We start from the raw sequence: 27,476 nt of genomic DNA on the forward strand, positions 1-27,476 counted from the left end.
ATGCACACCAATTTTCATTGCAGCACTATTTACAATAGCCCGGTCATGGAAGCAACCTAAATGCCTATCGACAGATGAATGGATAAAGAAGATGTGGTATGTATATACTATGGAATATTACTCAACCATAAAAAAGCACGAAATTGGGTCATTTGTAGAGACGTGGATGGATCTAGAGACTGTCATACAGAGTGAAGTAAGTCAGAAAGAGAAAAACAAATATCATATATTAACACATATATGTGGAACCTAGAAAAATGGTACAGATGAACTGGTTTACAGGGCAGACATTGAGACACAGATGTAGAGAACAAACGTATGGACACCAAGGGGGGAAAGTGGTGGAGGGGTGGGTGTGGGGGTCTGATGAATTGGGCAATTGGGATTGACATGTATACACTGATGTGTATAAAATTGGTAACTAATAAGAGCCTGCTGTATAAAAAAAATAAAATAAAATTCAAAAATTAAGAGGCAAAAAAAGAACACTTCCTAACACCATACACAGAAATAAACTCAAAATGGATTAAAGACCTAAATGTAAGGCCACACACTATAAAACTCTTAGAGGAAAACATAGGCAGAACACTCTAAGACAAAAATCACAGCAAGATATTTTTTGACCCACTTCCTAGAGTAATGGAAATAAAATAAAAAATAAACAAGTGGGACCTAATGAAACTTAAAAGCTTTTGCACAGCAAAGGAAACCATAAACAAGACAAAAAGACAACCCACAGAATGGGAGAAAATATTTTCAAATGAAGCACCTGACAAAGGATTAATCTCCAAAATATACAAGCAGTACATGCAGCTCAATATGAAAAAAACAAAGAACCCAATCCAGAAATGGGCAAAAAATCTAAATAGACATGTCTCCAAAGAAGACATACAGGTTGTCAACAAACACATGAAAAGATGCTCAACATCACTAATCATTAGAGAAATGCAAATCAAAACCACAAAGAGGTATCACCTCACACCAGACAAAATGGCCATCATCAAAAAAATCTACAAACAATAAATGCTGGAGAGGGTGTGGAGAAAAGGGAACCCTCTTGCACTGTTGGTGGGAATGTAAATTGATATAGCCACTTTGGAGAACAGTATGGAGGTTCCTTAAAAAAATAAAAATAGAAATACCAAATGACCCAGCAATCCCACTACTGGGCATATACCCTGAGAAAAACATAATTCAAAAAGAGACATGTACCCCAGTGTTCACTGCAGCACTGTTTACAATAGCCAGGACATGGAAGCAACCTAAATGTTCATTGGCAGATGAGTGGATAAAGAAGATGTGGCACATATATACAATGGAATATTTCTCAGCCATAAAAAGGAATGAAATTGAGTTATTTGTAATGAGGTGGATGGACCTAGAGTCTGTCATACAGAGTAAAGTAAGTCAGAAATAGAAAAACAAACACATATATATGTATATATATAAGCAAATACATATATATGTATATACAAATACATATATATTCCTAACTCACATATATGGAGTTTAAGAAAATGGTACTGATGAACCTAGTGGCAGGGTAGGAATAAAGATGCAGACGTAGAGAACGGACTTGAGGACATGGTGGGGAAGGGGAAGCTGGGATGAAGTGAGAGAGTAGCACTGACATATATACACTACCAAATATAAAATGGACGGCTAGTGGGAAGCAGCTGCATAGCACAGGGAGATCAGCTTGATGCTTTGTGACGACCAAGAGGGGTGGGATAGGGAGGGTGGGAGGGAGGCTCAAAAGAGAGGGCCTATGGGGATATATGTATACATATAGTTGATTCACTTTGTTTTACAGCAAACACTAACACAATATTGTAAAGCAATTATACTCCAATAAAGATATTAAAAAAGAAGTTTTCGCAGGGTTAAGAAGCTATGAATTTAGGTAAAATCTGCTGGTGAGGTAGAAACAGAGGAATATTTTATTTGACTTTGTTGCCCCGATGTTTGCTTTTCTTTCATCAACATATTCAGAAAGGGTTTATTGGTTGCCAGCTTTGAGCTAATAATGACTCAACAGGCATGGTCCCTGCCCTCATGGAGCAAATACTAACAAACAAAACTTTTAAGTATATCTTTGGCTAAGTGCCTCAAAAGAAAGAAACAAACACTATGATATGTCGGCCAGAGTGGTGGTAGAAACAAACCTAATTCAAATAGGGGGACTCTCTGAGCAGGTGACCTACAGTTGAGATCTGAAGGATGAGAAAGACAGTCATATAACATGTGAGGCAAGAGCACTGTCAACCAGTGAGAAGGCCCCAAGATGGGAAAGATCTTAGTATGTTTGAAGGAAAGAGACCAACATGGCTGGAGCACAGTTAGTCGGAGAAGTGGAAATAGATGATGTTGGAAAGATCATCAGGAGGTAGGTCATGCAAGGTGTGGCCAGCTGTGATGGGACTTTAATCTGTAAGGGAAGTGGAGTCTGGATTTTATTCTGTACATAGTGACAAAGTCGTGGCTATTGTGAAGGAAATGGACTAAAGCGAAGCCACAGAGGAGGCAGAAAGAGAAGTAAGGAGCTTGATGTGTGGTCCAGGCAAGAAATGGCCTTGAGTTAGGGTAGCTGTTGGGTTATATTTGTTTAATTTTAATGGGTTTCTCAACCTGGCTTGTGTAATCCTACCAGCATGGAGGACATGCATCAAAGGAGGATTTGATTTGGGAATTTACTGCCGAAAGAGCAGTGAGTCACTAGGGTACTGGCAGGAATGCCCCAGGGATATGGAATGGATAATCTGTCCCGAAATGGTGGGTTGTGGCCATATTGTCCCCTTCAACTTTGTATACATTTGGAACATAATTGGTATTTAATACACTTTACCTGAATTGAATAAAACTGAATTGAGTAATGAAGTGGCTTTGTGTGTGTGTGCGTGGTATGCACATGTGTATAAACTAAGTCTTTCACCACGACTAGGGTGAAAGCTCTAAACTGAGGAGATAATCTGGATTATTTAGTCAGACAGAACTGGCTGATAACTAAATGGAAAAATGTGATTTTTCCAGCTCTGTGAACACACCACCTGACTTCCTCCTCTGACATGCCTGCTTGTTGCTGCCTACACTCCTGCTATTAGAAGTTAATTCCTCTGATGTGAGGCTATATCCCTTACCGAAACACAAGTATCCCGAGATAACATATAAGCCTTATCAATCATCTTTGCGATAATGAATCTATCATATATTATCTTGAAGGAAAGCACATTTTATGAAGGTTGAAAAAAGTTTGAAGGCATCGAAGCTCATTGTGGAGAAAATAAGCTACTTGGAATGGGTGGAAATGTGAAGAAAAAGGCCAGAGCAGAGAAAGAGGGTGGTTTCTAAATGTTCACACTCTTTGACTCAATAATTTAATTTCTGAATGGCTAACCTAAAGAAATAACTGTAAACATGGGGCAAAGATTTAGGTGCAAATGTAGTCATTGCAATGTTGTTTACAAAAAAACTGAAGCAATCTAGATGTCCAATGACAGGGACATAGATAAATAAATTCATATAGCTTTACAGTACAATGTTGTGTAACTATTAAAATTATGTTTCTAAAAAACTTTTAATAGCATAGGATGAAAATCCAAACAAAAGTGTATATGTCTGTGTATTCTATGTATACCATACATATATAGTATAATCTCAAATATATAAAAGATAGATCTACCTAGAAAAGACTGTGTATGTATTTTTGTGGGTGTATATGTTAATAGTAATGGAATTTGGGGTGATATTTATTTTCTTTTGATAATTTTCTATATTTTCCAGATTAAAAAATAAATATGAGTTATTAGAGAACATAGTATAACAACTACCCTTTCCCCCTTAGAAGCAATTTCTAATTAATTAGCCAAATTACTGCATCTGTTTCTGAAACAAATCTGGGTGTTTGACTGAACTTGAATCTGTGGGACAGTTTTTCAGAGCTGAATCTTAAAAAGATATTCCTCGAGGCTCTAAGGCACGTTCCTGTTAGAGAGGTTGATGGTTAGGAGGGAAGGAAACTTGAAGAACATCTAAGTTCATCAGCCAAGGAACCATTAGGTTATTTTCACAACATTTGAAAATGAGCTTCCTGGCATTTGGCTGGAATGACTGTAAGGCTGGCGACACTGTAATGTGGCCCCTAGGGAGACATGGGTGTTCCACAGGCCACTGAGCTCGGGCAGAGGTCAATTTAAACTGTGAAACAAGGAGAAAATGCAAAAATTCCAATCAGCCGCATAATCTCCACATTGCACCTGCCATGATACACTCCCGAAAGGTCTTTTCCATGACTGAACTTCTTGCTAAGCGCGAACATGGTGCAGATCCAGGAAACATCTTTAGAAAGGCATGCAGTTCATTTCCATTTTCCCCCTTTACTCATGGGGGTGAGTGTATTTCTATTGAGGTCATTTGTATGCATTAAATTATAATTTCTGGAACACTAGGAATGAACTGGTTGCCACATTAAGTTGTAACACAATAAAACAAGCTCCTTAACTCCTTTCCTAAATTGTTATTTAATGTGAAAAGTGTAGAACCTGATCTTTGTTATAAATTGTCTATTTGTCAAAATAGACAAAATTTCATTCAAATGTTAAAAGGTACAATTGGCATCTTATTTTAATCCTATGGCTTATAACCCATTAAAATCATTTATTTTGATCCTCAAGCTGTTCCAGATTTGACCAGTAGAGAAAATATGTATGTGGAGATAGAGATGTATGTAGGTCAGTGGGTCTCAACAAGGGGAGATTTTTTTCCTGGTGGTACATTTGGCAGTGTCTGGGGACATTTTTGGTTTTCCAGTTTCAGGGTCAAAGGAAGAGCTGACGGGAGTGTCTGGCATCTGGTGGTTGAGGGGAGGGATGCTGCTAAACATCTTCCAGCACACTAGCCAGAATTATCCGGCCCAAACGTCAGTAGTGCCAGGTTGAGAAACTTTGGTGTGTTTGCATAGTTGGGGGATGATAACATAAATATGGCATAGCAATGACATCAGGGAGGAAGGTACGTGGGAGTTTTCACATTATTTTTGCAAGTTTTCTGTAAGTCTGAAATTATTTCAAAATTTTACAAAGTCTTCAATGGGTGTAGTTGGCAGTTTAAATTGTAATACCCTGTTCTGCAGCCTAGAGATAGAAAATGACTTGTCCCTTGTTGGGAATGAAGGTTCAGCTCAGTCATTGCCCATGACCTCTGGGGTCACAGTCTTCAGGGGCAGGAAGGGAAGTCAGCAAAGTTTCCAAGTGCCCACACGGATCACAGCTGGATTTGCTTGCTCCACCGTGAGAAGGCACACCCCTTGGGTCGAGGCCATATTTAGAGAATCGCTGTTCTGCTTAAACCGCTCTTTTAACCTGAAGTCAGAATCTGTTGATGAAGAACCCACCCCTCCCACCGCCCCCTCTTTAGCTGCATCTTGTTTCCAGTCTGCATTCTGTTTTATATATATCTCCCAAGAAATTTTTCTTAGGTCTTCTCTTGAGTCTATACCCTAGTTCTTCCAACAATATCGTGGGTTGCTCTGGGTTTGGACCCCTGATTTCTACTCTGTGTATGTGTAGTGGAGTAGCTAAGAGGTCAAGCCCTGGAGACATTGCCTGTTGCACCTCTAACTAGTTGCGTGAACTTGGTCTATTATGGAAACTGTTTGTGCCTCAGTTTTCTCAACTGTTAAATGGGAAGAAATACAGCAAACCTGGTAGAGTTTAAATGAATTAATAGATGTAAGCTGGTACAACAATAGCACATATTAAGACCTTAATAAAAGTTAGTATTCATTCATTCATTCTATAGTATTAGAATTATTTCTGCCCTTCCCACACCCATGGACAGTGCTCCTAACCTCTATGTTGGGAAGATGTGACTGATGTATCACAGCCATTTGGGTGCTTCCTGCAGACCTGTCTCTGGTTCTTGTTGTTTCTGTTGCATTGGTTCAACTCAGTTGCTTCCTGAGACTTTTCATGCTGTGTGGCCAGCACAGCAAGTGGAACCTCTTCATCTTTCATGTCTCTTTCCCTTGCCCATCCCATCTTCTTCTATTGAACTCTCTTTTTCCATTGACTGGATATTTCCAGTGAGCCACACACTCTAGTAAAGGCTTTGTATTATTTCATTTCCATCTCATAAGAGCCCTGTGTGAGATGGAGACTGTTATTCTCATCACTTTATAATTAGAGAAACTGAGGCTTAGAGAGGTTAACTGACTTGACCAGGACAAAGAATTAAGAAGCAGTGTGCTTTTTCCTCAGCTTCCCAGGAATGAAGTACAATACTTTGAGTAGGGGAGAACCCAGAGTTCATGCCATTTTTCTGTTTTCCTTCCTTGCAAATCACAGAAGCTGGAAGAGACCCGAACAGATGAGACTTAGTGTTTGTTGCATGGCAGGGTCTGTGCTGGTGCTGGGACATAAAAGAGGAAAATACTTGAGTATTTGATTTGAGTGAACTCAAAATCATGCCTCAGTTATCTTTTACTGTACAACAAAACATCCCAAAACTTAGTGGCTTAAAATGATGATTTCCTATTTTTCATGACTCTGTGCATTGCCAGGGCTCACAAGACAGCTGTTCTGCTTCACGTGATAGTGTGTAGAGTCTCTCCTGAGGCTGCCTTTGGCTGAGAGGTTGGCTTGGGTGTCCACAGTGGCCTCACTCATGTGTCCGATGGTGGTGCTGGCTGTTGGCTGGGGGCCTCTCTTTTCCTCCCATGGCCTCTCATGCTCCAGGGAATCTCCCCACTTGATCTCTCCAGGAGGACAGCCTGGACTTCTTTATGTGGTTGTTGGCTTCCAACAGAGTAAAAAATGGAAGCTACATGCCTCTTAAGGCCTAGTTATAGAAGTCACAGCATTACTTCTGCATTGTGCTGTGGCCCAAAGCAAGCTACAGGGCCAGCTCCAGGGATGGCAGAAGATTGCCACCTCTTGATGTGAGGAATGGCATAGGAGCAAGAGGATGGGACTTTGAAAGCAATTTACCACACTCTCTGTGCATCTGGCTCTTTAGCCAGAAAAATAGGGTTTGAGCACTGGAAGCCTCCTTAACCATCATCTGACTTAACCACTAGTTTCACAGATGCAGAAACTAAGACCTGGGAAGTCAAGCACTTGGCCTTGACCAGCACAGTCAGTGGAGAAGCCAGGTTTAGGTCCAGCTTGTCTGGTTGGCATCATCACCTGCATATGCAGATGTGTGCTTAGCTTTTCTTCCTGCCAAGTTCCTGTCTGACTCAAGGCTGCCCCTGTTAAGTTTGGAGACCACAAGGGTATAGAAGAAAGGAGGGACCTGTTTTTCCTTCTTCTGTTTCTATGCTTGGTGCCTGCCCTCTATTCCTGGGCTGGGCATTGGAGTCTCCCATTAGTGTTTTGTCCTCATTGACCAGTACTGACCAGGGATGCCTTCCTCATCACTCCTCTTCTATACATTGGAAAATGAAGTGATGCTGGGTTTTACCACATGCATAAAAAGTGGCTGCCCAAACCCCACCAGATGTTATAAAATGAAACCCAACACATTTATGTAACGTTTTAGGGTAGTCTATTATACTACAGTGCATTTTTCTAAAATCCACAATTACTAAAATATGAAATGTGTTGCTTGTTTTGAAATAGAGCAGGTAAGCCATAAATTATTAATTTCTCTCAATATAACCACAAACCTGAAAATAATTAAGAGCTTACATTTCCCCTGATCGTTATGATGCTGTTTTGGGTATTTCCAGCCTCCTGGGTAGAGGACAGATATTTATTTTGCACTAAAGATAATATTTGTTACCAAATACAGTTCTAGGATCCCCCCTCTTCAAATCCTCATGCGGGTGCCTGACTTTTATTGAGGGTTAAAGTAAATAACAAGTACGATTCTTAGATTTATGACTCCTTGAAGACCATAAATTTCCAAAGAAGAGCAGTAGAGATGCTCTCTAGGAAAATATGTTTACTTGATTCCTGTTGTATTGATTATAGATTGAATAGAACCTTTTTCTCTTCATTCGAATATTAATTACCATTTTTATAGTTTAAACAAGTAATATTTGTTTATTATAAACATTTACAAAAGACATAAGCACACAAAGAAGAAAATAAAGATACCCCCTTAATCCCACCTTGCAGTCAAACCGCAGTTAACATTTTTAGTATATGCTCTTCCCATCAGAGAGATAGAGCAATAGAAATATAGATTGATATGAGGGAAGAGATGTATCAATAGATATACATATAGATATAGAGTTTTCTTTTCAAAAATAGGATCATACTGTACAGTGAGTTTGCAACTAGATTTTTTTGCGTTTTTTCTTGCCTACATGTGGCGAGAACATTTTTCCATGTCTACCACCCACAGAAGTAAATCTCTCTTGTTCTGACAGGACAGTGATATTGAAGCACTGGCCAGATGTTTGGAGCATGTGCTGGGCTGCACCACTCTAGGTGAGTAAGTCTCTTCAGATTCCAAAATATACTGATATCTACTGATTCTAATGGAATATTCAACATGTAGAAAGCTTGGGAAGAATCTTATACATATTTTAATCCAACCTCATTTGACAGATGAGACTGAGGCCAACAGAGGTTGAATGTCTGGCCCATGGGCCAGGAAATGCAAAGAAGAATTGTTTATCCTTGTTGTTCAGTGACCCTGGGTCTCCAAGGATGAAATCATTAAATTCAGTGGTCCACTGTGATCCATTGGTGGCCTGGCAGGGCACAATAATAGGTTTTACAGGTTTCCTGGGAGAGGAATCTTTCTACCTCACTGGTCCTATAGAAACACTATATTCATTCAAGCTGAAAGGACCATCACTCTGAAGATCAGCCAGTTACTAGAAGAGATTTAGTCTGAAAAACAAAGCCGAAATTTCTTTAGCATTGTTGGTCTCTATAAATGGGATTGTTGTGCTTCAAGGATTAAAAAAAAAAACAAAAAAAACGCTGTTTCTTATTTTCTTCTTTTTTTAACCCAACAAACCCAACTGTGATAACTTCTAGCATTGGGTGATAAATTGTCACCTGACACAGATGGAATAGCAGAGGATACAGTCTGTTATCTGCGGGTTTCACTTCCCCAGATTCAACCAGCCCTGGACAGAAGCTCCTTCAGCTCGGAGGGCCATCTGTATTCACTGTACTAGGCCTCTGTGTACAGGGGACTTGAGCGGCCACAGGTTTTGGTATTCACAGGGGCTCAATGCCTCAGGGATACCAAGGGATGGATGACTCTATTCTTATAGGTCCTGGGTGAAAAGGGGTGAGATTTTTTTTCTTTGAAATTTGACGGTGAATTTTTATTTTAATTTTTTAAATTATTGGCATATAGTTGTTTTACAATGCTGTGTTAGTTTCTACTGTACAGCGAAGTGGAGTTCCCTGTGCTGTACAGCAGGTTCTCATTAGTTGTCTATTTTATACATATTAGCATATATATGTCAATCCCAAGTTCCCAATTCATCCCACCTCCCCCTTCCCCCATTGGTGTCCATACGTTTGTTCTCTATGTCCGTGTCTCAATTTCTGCCTTGCAAACTGGTTCATCTGCACCATATTTCTAGATTCCACATATATGCGTTAATATACGATATTTGTTTTTCTCTTTCTGACTTACTTCAGTCTGTATGGCAGTCTCTAGGTCCATCCATGTCTCTACAAATGACCCAGTTTCGTTCCTTTTATTCCTGAGTAACATTCCATTGTATATATGTCCCACAGTCGTGTGACCAAAAGCAGTCCCTTCAAAGGGAATGGCAGGTATATTTAAAATGGATAACCAACAAGGACCTACTGTATAGCACAGGGAACTCTGCTCAATGTTATATGGCAGCCTGGATAGGAAAGGTGTTTCTGGGAGAATGGGTACATGTGTATGTATGGCTGAGTCACTTTACCATATACCTGAAACTGTCACAACATTGTTAGTCAGCTATACTCCAATATAAAATAAAAAGTTAAAAAAAAAAAAAAGGGAATGGCAGGAATAAAGATGAAGTTTTCAGGAGTGCCAGCATTCACCACTATTTTGTTAGGAGTTTATGTACAATTTATAACCTTTTTCTAGCATATTCCACATCTCTGTGTGAGAAGCCTCACTTATAACACAGCTCCCCGATTTTTTCTCCTGGCCATCACACTGTGACTTGTTTAATTGCACATCAGTAACACTTATGAGGTACAGTTATCCCAAGTTCGAATTTGCAGACCAGGAAGGCTGTCCTTTGGCCAAGCAATCACTCTCTCTCTGGACCTCAGTTAGACTAGCTCAGTAATTTTCAAACTGGGTTCCTTGGGGACCTCCAGGAGCTAGCAAGTGGGGAGGGGGACCCTGAGCAGCACGGGGACAGAAGCCCCATCTACCATGGTGCCTGGTGCAGAAGAGGCCCTTAACAAATATTTTTAAATATTTTAAGAGAAATTAGATGCAGACTCTGCTCCTTTCCCAGCTTCAACCAAAACAGTTTCACTCTTATCTGTTTTATAAATTAGACTTCTACATAAGATTGTGTCTTAAAAAAGATTTCACTGCAAAAAAAAAAAAGTGCTGGATTGGATAGATGATATCTCAATTCCCTTCTAGACTGTATGATTTTATGAAAATGAGTTTTAGGAACATGGAATAAAAATACACATTCATCTCTGTCTGGAGCGCCACTAATGTGACAGCAAAGGAATAAAGCTGATATAAACCTGCAGAAACAAAGGGAACAGGAGAGGAGATGGGAGCCAGGTGAGTTCTGTTAGTGAGTTTGGGAAGGCAGAAAGCTGATGGGTGAGTGGTGAGTGATTCAGGGGCAGAGAAAGGTGACAGCTAAACTCCTAAGTGTGTGTGGGAAGGCAGAGAGGGAGGGGTGGACTGGCGGACACTGACATGAGGGGCAGCGAGCTTTTGAAACACCTGTCTGGGGTGGTACTCATTACAGATGAGAGTATGATGGCTTTCTGGATTCCAGGTGCTTCTCTGTCTTTGCATAGAAGCCGTGAAGGAATCCCCTCACGTAGTCTCATCGGACATGAGATTGCTTAAGTAGACAGTAGCTGCTTTGCCTTAACTACATTTTGGGAGATTCACCAGCTGCAATAATAGTTAGAGCTTATTAACCATCATGGCTGTTGATATATGTCCGAATGTTAACAGGATCCAAGGGACAATTGAAACTTCAATATGTCAGAGTATAAGCCTTGTCACTTAAGCAGGAACCCTCCACGATTGAGCCATGCTTCACTTACAGGCAGCATCAGCCTATGCATCTTGGAAATATCCAGTTGCCCGTTGAGCATGACAGGTTTGTAATTTTCTTCCGCAAACATTTTCAAGAGCTTCTTCCAACCCTCAACAAGAGAGGAGAGAACAACAGATGCAAATGTCTTTCTGGTTCTTTGGACAAATAAAGTCGTAACTTTGTAGCCCTGAAAATGCTGCTGGTGGCTGGTTTACCCCAGACTCCGTTTTATTTTCATGTGAAACAGGGGTAGTGATGCCTCCCCTTCCTGTGTCACTGGGGAGTGGAGAGGGTGAATGAGGTAGCATTTGTGGAGCTTCAAGAGATCCCAAATTAGAAGATGGCTTTTTGAATTACAGGTTCAGTATCTGAGTCTCTTCTGTACATCAAGGTCAGGTTAAAGCCTTTACACCAGTGGTTCTCACACTTGAGCAGGCATCTGGATCACTTAGAGCACTTGGGAAGATGCAGGTGTTCTGTGTGCCCCAGAATTTGTTTCTAACAAGTTCCCAAGTGATGCTTATGTTCTGGGTCCAGACCACACTTTGAGAGCCATGGCTTTAATGCCCTTAAGCCCTGAGATTCTTATCGTGCACACCCACCCTAATTTATAACTCAAACAAAATGTTACTAAAGTATAAAATAAAAAATTTATTTCTTGAAATTACAGAGAACTTGCTTATAAGCCAAAATGAAAACAGCTTCTTCTAGAATTTTTTTCTCTCTTTTTGTGGTGATGTCAGTGTGTGCTGGGCTATCTGGCACTATATACAAGAGTTACTGAGCTTCCTTGGAACCAATATTGTATTTTTTCTTCATCCTCAGTATCTGTGCCAGACATTTAGGTGGGTTGAAGACACTACATGAAGACTCAGATGTTGAAACTTACTTGGAACATGGTCCCAGCCACCAAGTGGGGTCCTGGACAAATCAGTGCAAAGCTTTGTAACAATATCACCCACTAGGTGCTTCTTTTACACATGGAGGACATATCCTCCCAAATGGAGGTACCTCATTTCTGAAGCCCTAAATTCCCCTCAACATTTCCCATGGGGTATAAGAAGAAAGGCCAGTCATGAACAGGATGCTAAGGGATCCCAGGTAGAATTAGGAGAGGAAAGGAGAACAAAACATTTTTTTAACAGAACAGGAAAGGCCAAAAATGGGGGGTCTGGGGGACAGCCAAGAATGCGAGCAGCAGCCATTTCACTGAGGGCAGATACTTCAAAACATGAAATTTCCATGGTTGAAATGTGCAGTTTCTCTCCACCCCCCCTCCTTTCTTCCCTACAGATGTTTATAAAGCACATATCATAAGCCAGGTATCACAGAGTGATGGAGAAAACAAGGTCCCTGCCTTGATGAGCTTCCAGTCTAGTCAGGGAGGCAGGTAATTACAGGGCACTGTGATGAGGACAATGCATACTGGGAACAAGGGAAGTGGGGGGGGGGCGTCCACTGTGGGTGTGCAGCTGGGGCAAGGCTCCACAGAGGAGGAGGAGGCTTGTGATTGCCTGGGTCCATGAGGGCAGGACAAGGTCTTATTCATGGCAGTGTTCTCAGAGTCTAACACATAGCCTGGCACACAGTAATTTTCAATAATCATTAGATGAATGAATGAAAAGGTGAGTAGAGTGGCCAAGTGGTCAGGAAGAGGGAGTGTCCTCTAGAAAGGATCGAGCAGTGGAGGGCTCAGAAGTATGAAACAACTGGATGTATTCATGGAGTTATCAAGAAGGCTGCTGCTCCTGGAATGTAAGGTGTGAGGAAGGGATCAGCAAATCTGAATACACAGGGCCAGGGCCATGGGGAACCTTGGTGCCAGGTTAAGGAGCTTGAACTTTATCCTGTGGACTAGGATACCACTGGTTCTTAAGCATGGTCAGAAAAGATCAGCTTTAACAAACAATAAGGAGGATGCTTTGAAAGAAGTGACTTGAGTTGGGGAACTGGTAATGGGCTTTCATTCCACAGACAACAGATGGTGTTGCTATAGTAACTGTTCAGGCCCATCACTAGCCAGTAGGGGCAGAAGATGACTTTTGTTTTTCCTTAAAAAGGAAAATTCTGTCTCTGTGTTTCTTAGTAATCAGATTATGGACCAAGGCAACATATGAAATTTAGCACTTTTTAACGATTGGGAAATTAGCTGTACTTTAGAGAGAAGTCATCAGCAGAATGATACAAGTTGGGTGAACTATTTGTAAAAAGGCTTGTTTTGTACATCCAAGCAGGATGTTGTCACAGAAATCATTAGAATACAAGAGATTCTTCCAAACCTCTCTGCCCATTATGATTTCTTTAGTGTGTTGACACCTCTGATCAGTTTGGCTTTTTGAAAATTGTTACCCTTCAAATCTTCCATTGAACCTTGGTAATTACTGTTTAATCTCCACTAAACAATGTGACTGATACAGACCAGAGAAGACATCAGGGTTTCTGAATCCCTTTGAAACTTCCTTTGCTTAAGCTCTTCAAACTCTAAGCTGTTAAATGTAGGGATGACTGACAGCCATTTGACCTTGCACTATTGTGCTTTTCACCTTGACAGAAAAGAATTTCTCATAATAATTAGAGTGATTTCAACATAGTGTCTTATCTTTGGTTACTGACACATTAAACCCACTGCATTTGGGGGAGAGGGGGGATATTTTGGATCAAAAACCACTTGTATCATTTTGATGTGAATGCACAAAATTTGCCACTATCCCTTCTGTTTATGTCTTACAGAAATTTAATAGTTTCTAGAAGTTCTTTAAAACTTGAAAGGCTGCAATAGATTCAGGATTAGTGGCAATTTACAGAGAACCTGTTATGTGTGTGCTACCATGCCAGACACATTCATTTGGCAGATGTGTAGTGATGGGAAGGAGGTAGAGAAAGGCTTTGTAATTTAAATAAATTCCTAAAACAATATTATTAATCATTCTTAGTAGCACACTCTTAGCAAAGAACATTCTGTATACTCCTATTACCTAGAAAAAAACTTCAGGAATCAAGTTTACCTAGCTAAGAGAGAAACTCAGCAATCGTGCATTCCTTCATTACTCACATGTTAGGATTCCATCAAAGTTAATATACATTGTAGAGGAATGGTATTAGGTGGCAATGATGTGTTAGGCCTGGATCCTGCTGTTAAAGTTTTATGATTTCAGAATAGAACCAAGACAAGGGCTTAAATAGCCATACAACAAGAGAGTAAGGATTCAGAAAGTGGGGAGATTGTCTTTAGTTGGGGGATGCAAGTCATCAAGGACGTTTCAAGGAGAAGGCAGCATCCGAGATCGTTCCTGATATGAGAATAGGTTTGGCCATGAGAAGGTGGGGAGGAAGGCCCTGAAGGTGGAAGGGACAGGACAGGGAGAAACACAGAGACAGGAACAGGCAGCAGCAACAACAGGCTGACCGGGAATGGTGAGCAGTTCAAATCATCACACTGTGAATACGGCATGAACTATCTTGGTAACTAATTTTTATTATTTTTCCTAAACAAAGTGTTTTCCTTGTAAAAGGTGTTTACTAGGATCTTTAATATCCCATACCCATTTGTGTGGAGAGAAATAGTCACTGCCATTGCACTTGATTTAATGTTCAATATATTAAGCTGAATTATTATAAAGACATTACTACTCCCTTTTCTATCATATGTGTAGCACATTTTTTCCCAGTCTGTTTTATGTCTGTTAATTTCATTTATTGTTTCTTTGGGATTTTTGGTGGGGGAAATTTTTTATTTTTTAAGTAGGTAAATGTGACTCAACTTTTATAAATTCTAACTTTTCTGTTTGTTTTTTTTAACAGTTTTTTCAGATTTGTTTTTCCAAATATTATTGGTGTACAACTGACCAAAACAATGTAAGTATAATCTAAATGTTATCAAAATAAAAGTACAATTTTTTTCAGGCATACAACATAGTAATTCGATATTTTTTCCCTTTTTTATTGAAGTATAGTGATTTACAATCTTGTGTTAGTTTCAGGTGTACAGCACAGTGATTCAGTTATATGTGTGTGTGTGTATTTTGTTTCTTTTTCAGATTCTTTTCCATTATAGCTTATTATAAGATATTGCTATAGTTCCTTGTGCTATACAGTAGGTCCTTGTTGGTTTATATATAGTAGTGTGTATATGTTAATCCCAAATTCCTAATTTATCCGTCCCCCACTTTTTTAAAAAAGTGTTTTATATATAGCCTCCTAAATTTTCTTCTAGAATTTTTATTGTCTTATTTTTCACACTTGATGTTTTTAAATGAGTAAAATCTATTTTTTCCATTTAATTTAAATTCTTTTTTGTTATATTCCAACTCCTGGATATTATTTATTTCTGACTGTATTTTTGGCCTACTGATCTAGCTTCTTAATCCTCTGTCAATACCACAGTGTTCTCATTACACTGCCTCTATGGAATGTTTTAATGTCTGATAAGACAGTTATCTTCTAATTTTCTTATTTTTTCAAATATTCTTATCCTCTGACATTCATTTTCCCACGTGAATTTTAAGATTCTTTATCCATCTCCAAAGGACACCTACTTTTTCCTATTAAGGTCTTTACGAATACTTAGCAACACCGTACTCTTCTATGGTGACCATGAAGCAACACAACAAACAATGATTTCAAAACTGGTTTTAAGGGACTTCCCTGGTGGCGTAGTGGTTAAGAGTCTGCCTGCCAATGCAGGGGACATGGGTTTGAGCCCTGATCCAGGAGAATCCCACATGCTGCAGAGTGGCTAAGCCCGTGTGCCACAACTACTGAGCCTGCACTCTAGGGCCCGCAAGCCACAACTGCTGAGCCCTCGTGCCACAGCTGTTGAAGCCCACTTGCCTAGAGCCTGTGCTCCACAGCAGGAGAGGCCATCGCAATGAGAAGGCCACACACCACAGCGAAGAATGGCCCCCCACTCGCCGCAACTAGAGGAAGCCCGCACACAGCAACAAAGACCCAATGCAGCCAAAAATAAAAATTAATTAATTAATTTTAAAAAACAAACAAAAAACTTGTTTTAAGGTAAATGCAGAAACATTTTTCATATGTTAGTCTCTTATCCTGACCCTCTGTAAAATCTTGGTGCCTAAACTATGGCTGCATTAATAACTACTCAGAAACGCACTAGCTGAAAACAGCAGTAGTCCTCTATTACCTCTCGTGGTTTCCGCAGGTCATGAATCCAGGGGCGGCTTGGCTGTGGGGTGCTGGCTCAGGTTTTCCTGTGAGGTTGTAGTCAGATGTTGTCAGGACCGCGATCATGGGAAGACTTGACTGGAGCCGGAGGATGCCTTTCCCAGGCAACTCACTCACTCACACAGCGAGTTGGTTGGGGCCTCAGCTCCCCTCCACATGGAGCTCCTCACAGGGTGGCTTGAGCATCCTCAAGGCCACTAGTGATGGACGTGGGGTGTGGTTACTAGGCTGCCCCTGGCTGGGGCCCCATCCCTGCCTGGACGGCCTCCTCGAGCTCCACTCTTCCTCAATACAAGCTTCTGATAGTAAGTCTGGGGAGGACATCAGAGGCTGGCCGCATGCCTGCACCCTGACAACACAGTGGCTGGGAAGTGACTGTCAGGCATCTATAGCTGCTTTAGTGGGAGCTGGCCTCTGCCTCATGAAGGAGAAGAGTCTCCTAAACAGGAAAGGGGAATGTGAAGCCCCAAATAATAATGACTATCTACTATGGTAATGGACTTTCTTGTGATAAGGATAGACCTTAAAAATGCCTAGAGATGTGGAGAGATGGCCCTGGCAGTGTCCTATGGATATAGCTCCTCTTTCAGTTTTCACAAGAGTAGATGATCCAGGTGGTTATTCTTCAGTTTATCTTCTGTGCTGCTGACTGCAGAGGGAGCCATTTGCTTCAGCAGCAGTTGTTAGGATTGACACTCTAAGGAAAGGTGAGAAGCTGTCCTGTGCTCTCACCTGAACAGAGGACCACAGCAGTGGCAGCTGGCAATGGGTGCTATGGAATGCCTGCCTGCAGAAGCAAAAAGCCTGGTCCTGAATCTGCTTAGCTGAGTGCTCAGCTGAGACTCAAATTCCACACCATCAGCTTAGAAGAGGAGGAAGGGGTGAGGTCCCTTCTCATCCACCTCAACCCCAGAAGAGGCTCAGTAATGCTCCTCGGTGTGTCTGATTGCATGCAGCACAGACGGCCATTGGCATGCCTTCCTGGGTGAGGTGGCTGTTAGTGGCCCTAGTAAATGACAAATCAACCTGGCCATTTGAACTTTAGACAACTCATTCTCCAAGGAGCAACATCAAGCTATTCTATCAGCAGTGATTATACACCAGACCAATTGCTTTTTGAGGCCACTTCTGGTTGGGTCAGTAAAAGTGTGTCACTGGCTGGAGACTGTCCACTCATTTGTTAGGGCAGAGGGTTTCTTATGCAGTTCATTTAAAAGTTCTATTAGGTTATTTATGCGAAAAGCTGGAAATGTAAGGCTGCATCGCAAACGATGATATATTTATCGAGCGTTTCCTGGCATAAAACCATCATAGGACTCACAGAGCAGTATCAGACATAGTTCATGTTTTCGGGGAACTTCCAGGTTATTAGGGGTATCACCATCTCTAGACCAAATGACTAGAACTCCAGGCAGGAAGTGATGAACTCCAGGTGGTAGGGCAGCATGAGAATCACCAGATTGCTGGGCACCACCCCTAGAGATTCTGATTCAATAGATTTGGGTGGGGCACAGAAATCTGCATCTCTAACAATTTCCCACGTGATGCTGATGCTGCTGGTCCAGGGACTTTGAGAACCACTGGGCTCTCACATCCAGCCAAGGCTTTATAAAGACAATGCTTATATTGGACACTTTCATAAATTGAATCAAGTTTTTAATAAAGATGCCTCACATTCCATCTTTAATATATTTATGACCCCATTGAAGAGAGTGTTACTTACAACCTAGAAAAAGGTTTGCTTTCAACATTTAGGTTAAACTAACCTGAAAGCATAAAATATTTTTTGACTCAGCAAGTCTATGTCTAGGAATTTATCTTAAAGAAATCATCAGAGTTGTGTGTAAGGAGAAATATATACAAGGATTCTCATGGCAGTGTGGTTTACAATAGTAAAAATTGAGAATCAATATAAATGCCTAGCAATGGGGGCTGGTATATCTTCTAGAACAAAGAAGTTCTTCTCAGTTTATTAAAAATGATGATGTAGTTACATATTCATTGGCATGAAAGGTGTTATAAATAAACTATAGTTGATAGACACACACACACTGGAAATACCAATGTGATAATAATGGTTCTCAGAGGAGTTTTCCCCCTCCATGTTTTCTAATTTATCTGCAATGACCATGGATGACTTCTGTGATTCTTTTCTACTGAAAGAAGAGGGGAGTGCTGATGTACTTACCTTAAGTATTTGGGTCAGTTTGAAGCCAGCCCAATCTGCTGTTACAGAAAAGCAGGTTTTGTTTCTAAAGCCAAGATTCTCCACCATTGGCAGCCCAGAATAATGAAACTCCCAAACACTGGCTACAGGGTAAGCACAATTGAAATAGTTAGGGTCTGGCCTCCACACACCTCTTACCCTGAATGCACATTTAATTGTTGTGCCTCAATCCTAAAATAGACACTCCCTCCCCCTTTTTTTTAATTGATAGTTACTATTCTTAGAGGTGTCTTCTGGTATATTCAAAAGGAAATAAACATTGGCAAACCCCTGAACTCCTGTTGTTTTTAATTTTCCATACAATTCAGTTGAATATTTGTTGTGTGAAATAACCATGGAGTAAAAATAGAAAGTTTATTTATTTCCTATCTTCTGGTATTTATCGTCTCCCCGTGAACAGCAGGTTTCCTTTTCTGAGCTGACCCACCTTTTTTCCAACTGATTAATTCTGGTAGAGGCAGTGAGTGCTGTTCACTCATTGAGAAGCTACCCTGTGCAGAGCAGTGGGGTGGGTGCTCTGGGGACAAGGGAGACAGTGTCCTCGTACACCTGGGCCTTTACCGACAGCAACATACCTTCACAGAGATCATTGCTTTTAAGCTTTGCTAGAGCCCTAAAAAGCAGATTTTTGTTTCTGTACAGGTGAGGAAACTGAGTCATAGAAGTTTTGTAACTGACCAAACATCACGGAGTCAGGATTCAGACCCCAGTCCACTAAGGCAGCTCACACACTCATCCTTATGTGCCCTGGCTCCCTTCCTACTGGAAGCATCTGGAGGTTGTTCTCTCCTGGGCCGTCTTCCCTTTCCTCCTGTCTGCTTTCTTCTCCAGCTTCCTCCTGGGGTTTGGCTGGGACTCAGCTGCTGCTGCAGGGTTAGCAACAACTTCCTTAGGTGGTGACTTCTGCCCTGTTCCTACAGAAACAATTCTCTGAAAGAGCTGGGGCTGGCGGGGGGTGAGGGGAGGGTAAGGATGGTTACATTGTCATTTTTGTTATCACTCTTATCAAATACTCAGCTTGTTAAAGGCTCCAAGACAACCACTTCCATGCGCCCCCCCACCCCCCACCAAGCCCCAGTCCCCATGTGTCATGGCTTGGGTTCTTCAGGAAGCAGCCTCTGACATGGAGCTGAGTGGGCAGGACATTTATGCAGGATTGGTCCCTGTGGACAGGAGAGGAGGAAAGCAGGATGAGGCAGAGGAGAAGTCACAGAGCAGTGGGGCCTGACAAGACTTACCCGAACTCATGGGGCGCTCAGGACTCAGGATTGTTTGCTCAGGACAAAATGACCAGAGCTTCTACCTCGACCGTGACCAGTTGTTAAGTGTGGGCCACATGGGAAGGGCGTGATCTTGGGCAAGGCAGCTCTGCAGCTGAGGCAGCTTCTGCAGGGACCACAGCTGCAGGCTGTCTGTGTCCCCCACTCCTGGCAGCTGGGCAACATGTCCTTCCTTGAAAGGAGATCTGGGTGGTACAACTCCATCTCTGGGTGTTGGGATAACACAGTGAAAACAGAGAGCAGCCTTCTTCAAAGATTCTTAGCCAATTGTATTAACATCCTGAGGTCCAGTATCATCATAGGAGATGCTTGAGGAAAGTCTTCACAAAAACATGGGTCAGCTAAGCCTCTCGGTAAGTGGAACTGCTCTCACAGTGTCCTGCTGGTTCACAGCCTCTCCTATAATAAGCCACGGGGCCATCATCGGAGAGGTGGAGACATGACGTGACAGATGCAATGTTCTCTCCAAATCTGAGCCTTTGGAGGAGGGGTTTTGTCTGCTGATCTCCTGACTTTTCAAAATCAGCACATGAAAATCCTTATCTGGATGTGGCACTTCTGTGGGGGATTAGAAAGAGCACTCACTTGGGAGTCAGGAAACCACGGCTCTAGTCCTGCCTTTGCCCCTCCCCTTACAGCTCTGTGACATTGGCCTCTCTGGGCCTCGGTTTCCTCATCTGTAAGATGAGGGAATTTGGCTTGAAGAGGTCTGTGGTCACCTCCAGCTTAGAATCATGATGATTCTCCATCATCTAGACCAGGGGTTGGTAAACTATGGCTCACGGGCCACATCTGGTTCACTACCAGTTTCCGTAAATACAATTTTACTAGAACACAGTCATGCTCATTCATTTACCTGTTGCCAGTGGCTGTCTTCAGTTGAGTCATTGCAAGAGATATTCTTTGGCCTGCAAATTCTAAAATATTTACTACTTGACCCTTTACAGAAAATGTTTGCCAGCCCCTAGGCAAATCTTTGGTCACGCGCCATTCTAACGAGTAGGAGGAGAAAGAATGAGGGCCATGAAGACGTGTCATTGCAATAATCTGGGCAAAGAAGGTTGTCTGTTAAGGAATTGCTATTCCCTGAGTATTCTGTAGGCAATTGAGAGAAAGAGGAGGGTTGAAGGAGATTAGGTGAGAAGCATTCTGAATGTGCTGTGCACCAAGGACAGTGTCTGCAAGGATTCCTGACTAAGCAATGTGCTGGGAGCTTAAGGGAGAGCTCGTATGCCAAAATATCCACCCCTGCACTGCCTGCATCAGCTCTTCATTACCCACATGGTAGGGTGTTTAGCAGGGAGGGTAAACACACGTTTTTGTTTTACAATCAAGGTCATTTGTCCAGCAGCTGGAATGAGTAAAGGGAGATTTTGGAAGAAATGAGAGAAGAATTTCTCTCTGCTGGTGAAATGTCAGGATCATCAAGCTGTCACACCTTCAGGGAAAATAGCTCTGCTGTAAGAGACCACAGAAGTAGGAGGGATCCTGACAATATTACTATCATGAGCTGTGCTTTACATTCTTAAGAAACACAGCTTCTAGTTGCTTAATGTCTCTTTATATCATTTTGCTTTCATCTCATTGTCAAAACACTCCCATGGGTGGTATCAAGTGTTACAAGCCTCACCAGCCAATATTTCACAGTTGTTCCTATTTCTACAGGAACAACTTCGGGATGGCAGTGCCTGATGTTCTTTAATGCCTTTAACATTTATCGTTGGTCCCAGCCATTTGCCTCTTAACATTTGGTCCCTTTGATTGCTCTTTATCTTTGTTAGTGTAAGTGTTACCTTCCCAAGTAAAGTCTGTAACCCTGGAGGTCCAGGGATATGTCTTATACCAGATCATAGAACATTTGAAATGAAAGAAGGCCCTTAGTCTAGTGAAACACTTGATATACAGTGAGGAAACTGAGGCCCAGAGAGGTGACTGGAGGGCCATGCAGCTGGTGATGTTAGAAACAGAATGATAATTGTGGTCCCCTAACCTGAAGGCTGGTGCTTTTTCCATAGATCCTCATTATACCTCTTTGTAGTCCCTGTACCAGGGTACATCTCCTCAGTACTACTTCTGCTGACTATCTAGATAGATATCCTGCCTTCCCCAATTGATTGCAAGCCCTTTACAGGTTAAGGGCCACAGCTACTATTTACATTACCTTTGATTTTAATTCCCACCTATTGAACATCTAAAATATATGGTTTACCTTAAGAAACTTGAAAACTTGATTGAATTAAACCTAAAGCAAGCAGAAGGGAGAAAATAATAAAGGCTGGAGTGGAAATAAATGAAATAAACAGTAGAGAACATCAATGAGACCACAAATTGTTTCTTTGAAAAGATTTTAAAAATTGATCAATATTTAGCTATACTGACCAAGAAAATAAGAAGACTCAAATTAAGAAATCAGGAATGAAAGGGGAGACATTGTTACCACCTTTAAAGAAATTAAAAGGATTATAAGGGCCAAAAAATTAGATAATTTAGATGAAAGAACAAATTTCTAGAAAGATGCAAATTACTGAAACTGACTCAAGAATAAAAAAAAAATCTGAATAGGCCTGTAACAAATAGGTCAAATTAGTAATTTTAAAAGTTCCAACAAAGAAAAGGCCAGGCCCAGATTGCTTCACTGGTGAATTCCACTAAACATTCAAAGAGGAATTAATACCAGTTTCACAAACTCTTCCAAAAAATAGAATATGATAGAACATTTCCCAACTCATTCTGTGAGGCTGCTCTTTGATACTAAAACCAAAGACATCACAAGAAAAAATAAAAACAACAAGCTATGGACCAATATTCATTGTAGATATATATGCAAAAATCATCAACAAAATACTAGTAAAGTAAACACAGCAATAGAAAAAGGATTATAAGGATTATATAGAAAGACCAAGTGAGATTTATCCGAAGAATGTGAGGATAGTTTTACATCAGAAAATCAATTAATGTGATACACCATGTTCATAGACTAAAGGACAAAAACTATATGACCATCTCAATAGATGCAGAAAAGCATTTAACAAAATCCAACACCATTTCTTGATAAAAACACTCAACAAACTAGGAATACAAAGGAACTTCCTAAACCTGACAAAGAACCTCTGTGAAAATACCTACAGCAGCATTACTCATAACACTCATTTTGTCTGTCCATTCATCTGTTGTTGTAGAAACAGCTCAAGTGTCCATGAACAGACGAACGGATAAACAAATAGTGATATATACATACAATGGAAAATTATTCATCCATAAAAAGGAGGTCCTGACACAGGCTACAATGTGGGTGAACTTGAAAACATGATGCTCAGTGAAATAAGCCAGACACAAAAGGACACATATTGTATGATCCTACTTACATGCGATATCTAGAACAGTAAAACTCTCAGACACAGAAGCCTATTAGACATCACCAGGGGGTTGGGGAGGGGAGGATAGTGAGTTATTGTTTAATGGTTACAGAGTTTCTGTTTGGAGTGATGAAAAAGTTTTGGAGATAGACACATCATGAATGTACTAATGCCATTGAGTTGTACCCTTAAAAATGGATTAAGAAGTTCAAAAAAAAGATGAACAGGACATAATCTCTGTGGTCAAGGAGTTACTAACTAGTTGAAAAGGGTAGGGGAGTGGAGAGGGAGTGAAGAGTATTGGGAAACAAAACCTGGCGAGGAGCACCTTGGCTGACACCCAGCGCAGTGGTCGCCATGGAGTGGGTATTCCCTCTAGGACGATTAAACATGGGCGGCCAGCATCTAGGCCTGGTGTCAAGTTCCAGCTGCGTAGACTATCAATTGTGTGAAATGAACATTTCAAACCTCTCTTTCCTCCTTGAAAAATGAACCTACTTCCTAGGAACCTTCCATGAGAGCAGGTAAGATGCTTAGCCCAGGGCCTGGCACTTATTCACTGAAAAATGTTCAGCCGTTATTGTTGTTGCTGCTGCTGTTCATGATGAATTGGAATGAATTTGTATAGAAATGACACTTCAAAAAGCAATAGAAATATGAGTCACACCCCTGGGACAGGAGGGTGGAGGAACCCAGGACGGAAAGGTGGGGGGGACAGTTGACACATGGGAACAAGGAAAGGGCAGAACAGAGGGAGCCAACCATGATGGTGAACAGATTGGAGTAGAACGTGAAGGGGACGGACCCCAGGCTGAGGGACACAGGAGAGGAGAGGGGAGTTGGTTTTCGAGAAAACTCATCGTGAACCACCAAGTCCTGACATCTGCCTGCAGGTACGTTTTCCTAGAGCAGAAGGTCCTCTTGCTCCGGTGAAGCACGATGGGGAGGGAAAAGGGAGCAAATGCTCAAATTGTCCATGTGACACTTCCTGTCACCGCCTTCTTTTCCAAACGTCTGGCCCTCTGTTTTGATGCTGACCTATGGCGAGCTGTGAGTACGGTGCCCTCCTCTGCTCAGGCAGCATGATTGGTCACTCCCTGTATTTTAATGGGGTCGTAGTTCCTCCTAAGGAGCAGATAGCCCAGGCACGGAGTGGGTGGAAGAGGCAGGACGTGGCAGGACTTGGCTGCCGACTGATCCCCTGCTGCCCTCTGGCTGGAGTCACAGCCAGGGAAGACCCGCTGGCTCCCAACCACACAGCACACACTGCAGGGCTTTTCTCAGAGGTGCACGGAGCCAAGTATCTTCAGAACTTCCCACAGGCAGGATAGAGTGGTCAGAGTTTTCTCTAAAATCTACCCCCCGCCGTGCACACAACCACCTTTAAAAATCACCATAGGTATAGCCTCTGATGACTGGCTGGTGGACATTCTTCAGTCTTAGAAACCCTGAAAGGAGGAGAGTGCTGTCTAAACAATGCTTCTTGTCAGGATTCACTGTTCTTTAGAAAGAGCTGGAGGTGAAGCAAAGGTGAGGACCAATCAAAGGTAGTCAGAAAGGGACAGACTCAGTAGAGAGGATGGGTCCCCAGCCTATGGCTCAGAGAGCCCTGCGAGAGGTGACAGTATAGAGTTCCCGATCTGTGACGCCATCAGTGCCCCTGACATTGTGTGGGCATCTCACACGTACATGCTGTTTCCAAGTGCATGAAAATGCTGTTGAAATTAACAAAGAGAAAATTAATTGTAAAAAAATCAACATAGGGATTGAGGATTCATTGATTTTTTTAAAAACATCTAAGACGGCAGAGCTCTGGAATCAGAGCTTCACGTGCGTGCAACGAGCGTAGGGCCCCAGGCCCAGGAGGGGGGCCTGCACTTGGGGTTTAATGAAATTCCTAATAATTTTAATTTTGAATTTGTATTTTATAAATGAAGTCTGATGGGACAGTGGAACACATAGCAGGGCCTTGGAGCCTTGCTCAGGAGCTGGCTCCCTGGAGAGAGTCCTCCGACAAGCACCTACTCCCTGATACTACCCTCCCCTCCCCCCTCCCTCCCCCCACTGCTGCCCTCTACTCCCTGGGCAGGGGGCAGCTAGGCATGGCTTCTGGAAGGATGGGATCAGGGAGGCCCCTGGGTCCCTGTGAGGGTCTTCACTCCTTGAGAGCATCTAGCCCAGTTCCTGAGGGAAGATGACATGAAATAAAAATCCTGTAAGAAACACCATGGCAGGTCCCAAGATAGATGCAGAAAAAGAAACCAGCTTTTCTCTTGCTTTTTGAACAACAGACCCTGCATTGTCATTTAGCACTGGATCCCATGGATTACTAGCTAGCCTGTCACATTTGCTACTCAAAATGTGGTCCCAGGTCCAGCAGCACTGGTGTCACCTGGGAGCATTTAGAAATTCAGAATCCCAGGCCTGACCCACACCTACTAAGTCAGAATCTGCATTTTAACAGAATCCCTAGCTGATTCATATCACATTTGAGCAGGATCTCTGGCAGTGGCCTAGAATGTACTCTGGGACTCAGTGACCTCCTATTAGACGAAACCTGTGACTTCATCTTTATTGTGGTTGTTGAATGTGCTGTCCTTTTCTTTGACAATAAAGCAAGTGCTATTCATGTTGGAAGGTGGGATGGAAGGAGAGAGGCTGGTCAGTAAGAAACACTGAAAAAGGAATTGCTCTGAGCACCAAGCTTCTCCAGCCCTGTTGCTTGAAATTCTCTTTGCCCCGTCCTCTACCCTTGCTTGGGCTCAAGGCTCAGCATCTTTCCCCTTGATGCTGAGAGCCTTACTGAGGGTAAGAGTAGCCAGATTAAAATAAGCTGCAACTCTGGGGAAATTGCTCTGACCTTTATTTGCATAAGCCCTAAGGATTGCCAGCTCTCTCTGGGAGAGATGGGGAAACATCGCCTTCCTTTCTGTCTTGGCAAAACTGATTTTTGAGCTTGCATGTTATTTGACATGGTATGCTTGTTGTTTTAGTAACTTCTCAGGTTCTAGGAAAGATGGTTATAAAAAGCAACCAACATGAATATGAAATGAACCTCTCTGCCTCCCAGTCACCCCCCTCACAAGAGCCTTCCCTGGAGAAAAGCAACCATCGGGCCAGAGCTGTTGGGAGAGGACGCTGCCGTGGAGCAATCTCTGGTGACAGAGGCTGAGGCAGGTTTCTCTCAGACCTACCTGTGATATACCAGGAAGGACGTGTGGTTTGCTTAGATAATTGTAACGTGCCCTTTACAAAGTTCACACCAGCGATTCCGTATCTTGAGATGGAGCCTGAGGAAAGACCAGAGATTCTGACAAAGTGAAGCAAGACAGAATTCATCTTGATGGTGTCTGTAAGAACAAGAAGTTCAAAGTGGGGTGCATGCCCCCAAGGGGGTGTACAAAGAAGGGCAGTGTAAAAAATAATAGAATTTGCATTTAATCTTTTTAAATTAAAAATATAGGGAAAAGGCTTTACTAATACACAAAATGTGAGTTGGCCCTCACTTCCTCATTTGGTCCCCAAAGCAGACAGTCACGTGTTATATGAGGGAAAAGCTGGAGTTTCACAGCGTGGATACCTTCTCTGACAAAGCAACTACGTGGATATACAGTAGTTTATAAATGAATCTTAGGGCTCAAAGTTTTCTCCTGATGGGATGAGGCACCTTGTGGGAGGTCTAAGGGATGGAGACACAGGACTCTGCCCCCGTCCCTCAGCCCACATGAAGATCTAGCTCTGATGACCCAGCCCCTCACTTGGGGGCAGCCTTAGCTTCTTAGTGGGAAAGGAATGTTGTTTCAGTTGGTGGAGTATTTCTTTCCCATCAGTTCCAACATGTTCTGTAAGAGCTTCCAGGGTATCTTGGTAAAATTGTGGGTATCTTGGTAAAATTGTGGCTCTCTCAGCAGATTTCCTAACTCCCCAGCTTTCATTAGCAACTCTTTACCTTCTGAACCCAGCTTTGGTCTTTTGCTCCATTCTGCTGAAGTTCAAGGATGCAGATGACCCCCTGGTCAGCATCTTGCCTTCCACTGCAAAAAAGCTAGTGCTCAGGTGTGAGGTTAAGATAAAGGGAAAACTAAGCTTATCAGAAAAAATTCCTCAGTCATCAGAGCAACCCTGCTGAAAGATACTGGCCAAAGGCTCCCCAAGAATGTTTTCTTTTCTATAGATACATTTTCCCCTGCGTATAAAAAGCCCATCTTTTAAAT

At 42.0% G+C, this 27,476-nt stretch overlaps 1 protein-coding gene across 1 annotated transcript in view; it reads left to right on the forward strand.

Moving 5' to 3' along the window:
* Nucleotides 1-27,476, forward strand: part of NEK11 (NIMA related kinase 11) — a 289,042-nt gene that overhangs the window by 207,169 nt on the left and 54,397 nt on the right. The window contains 1 exon segment of the mRNA XM_057545576.1: nucleotides 8,372-8,432. Within this exon segment, the coding sequence (XP_057401559.1) occupies nucleotides 8,372-8,432 (61 nt within the window).

This window comes from Balaenoptera acutorostrata, chromosome 4, assembly GCF_949987535.1.
Source record: "Balaenoptera acutorostrata chromosome 4, mBalAcu1.1, whole genome shotgun sequence".
NCBI lineage: Eukaryota > Metazoa > Chordata > Mammalia > Artiodactyla > Balaenopteridae > Balaenoptera > Balaenoptera acutorostrata.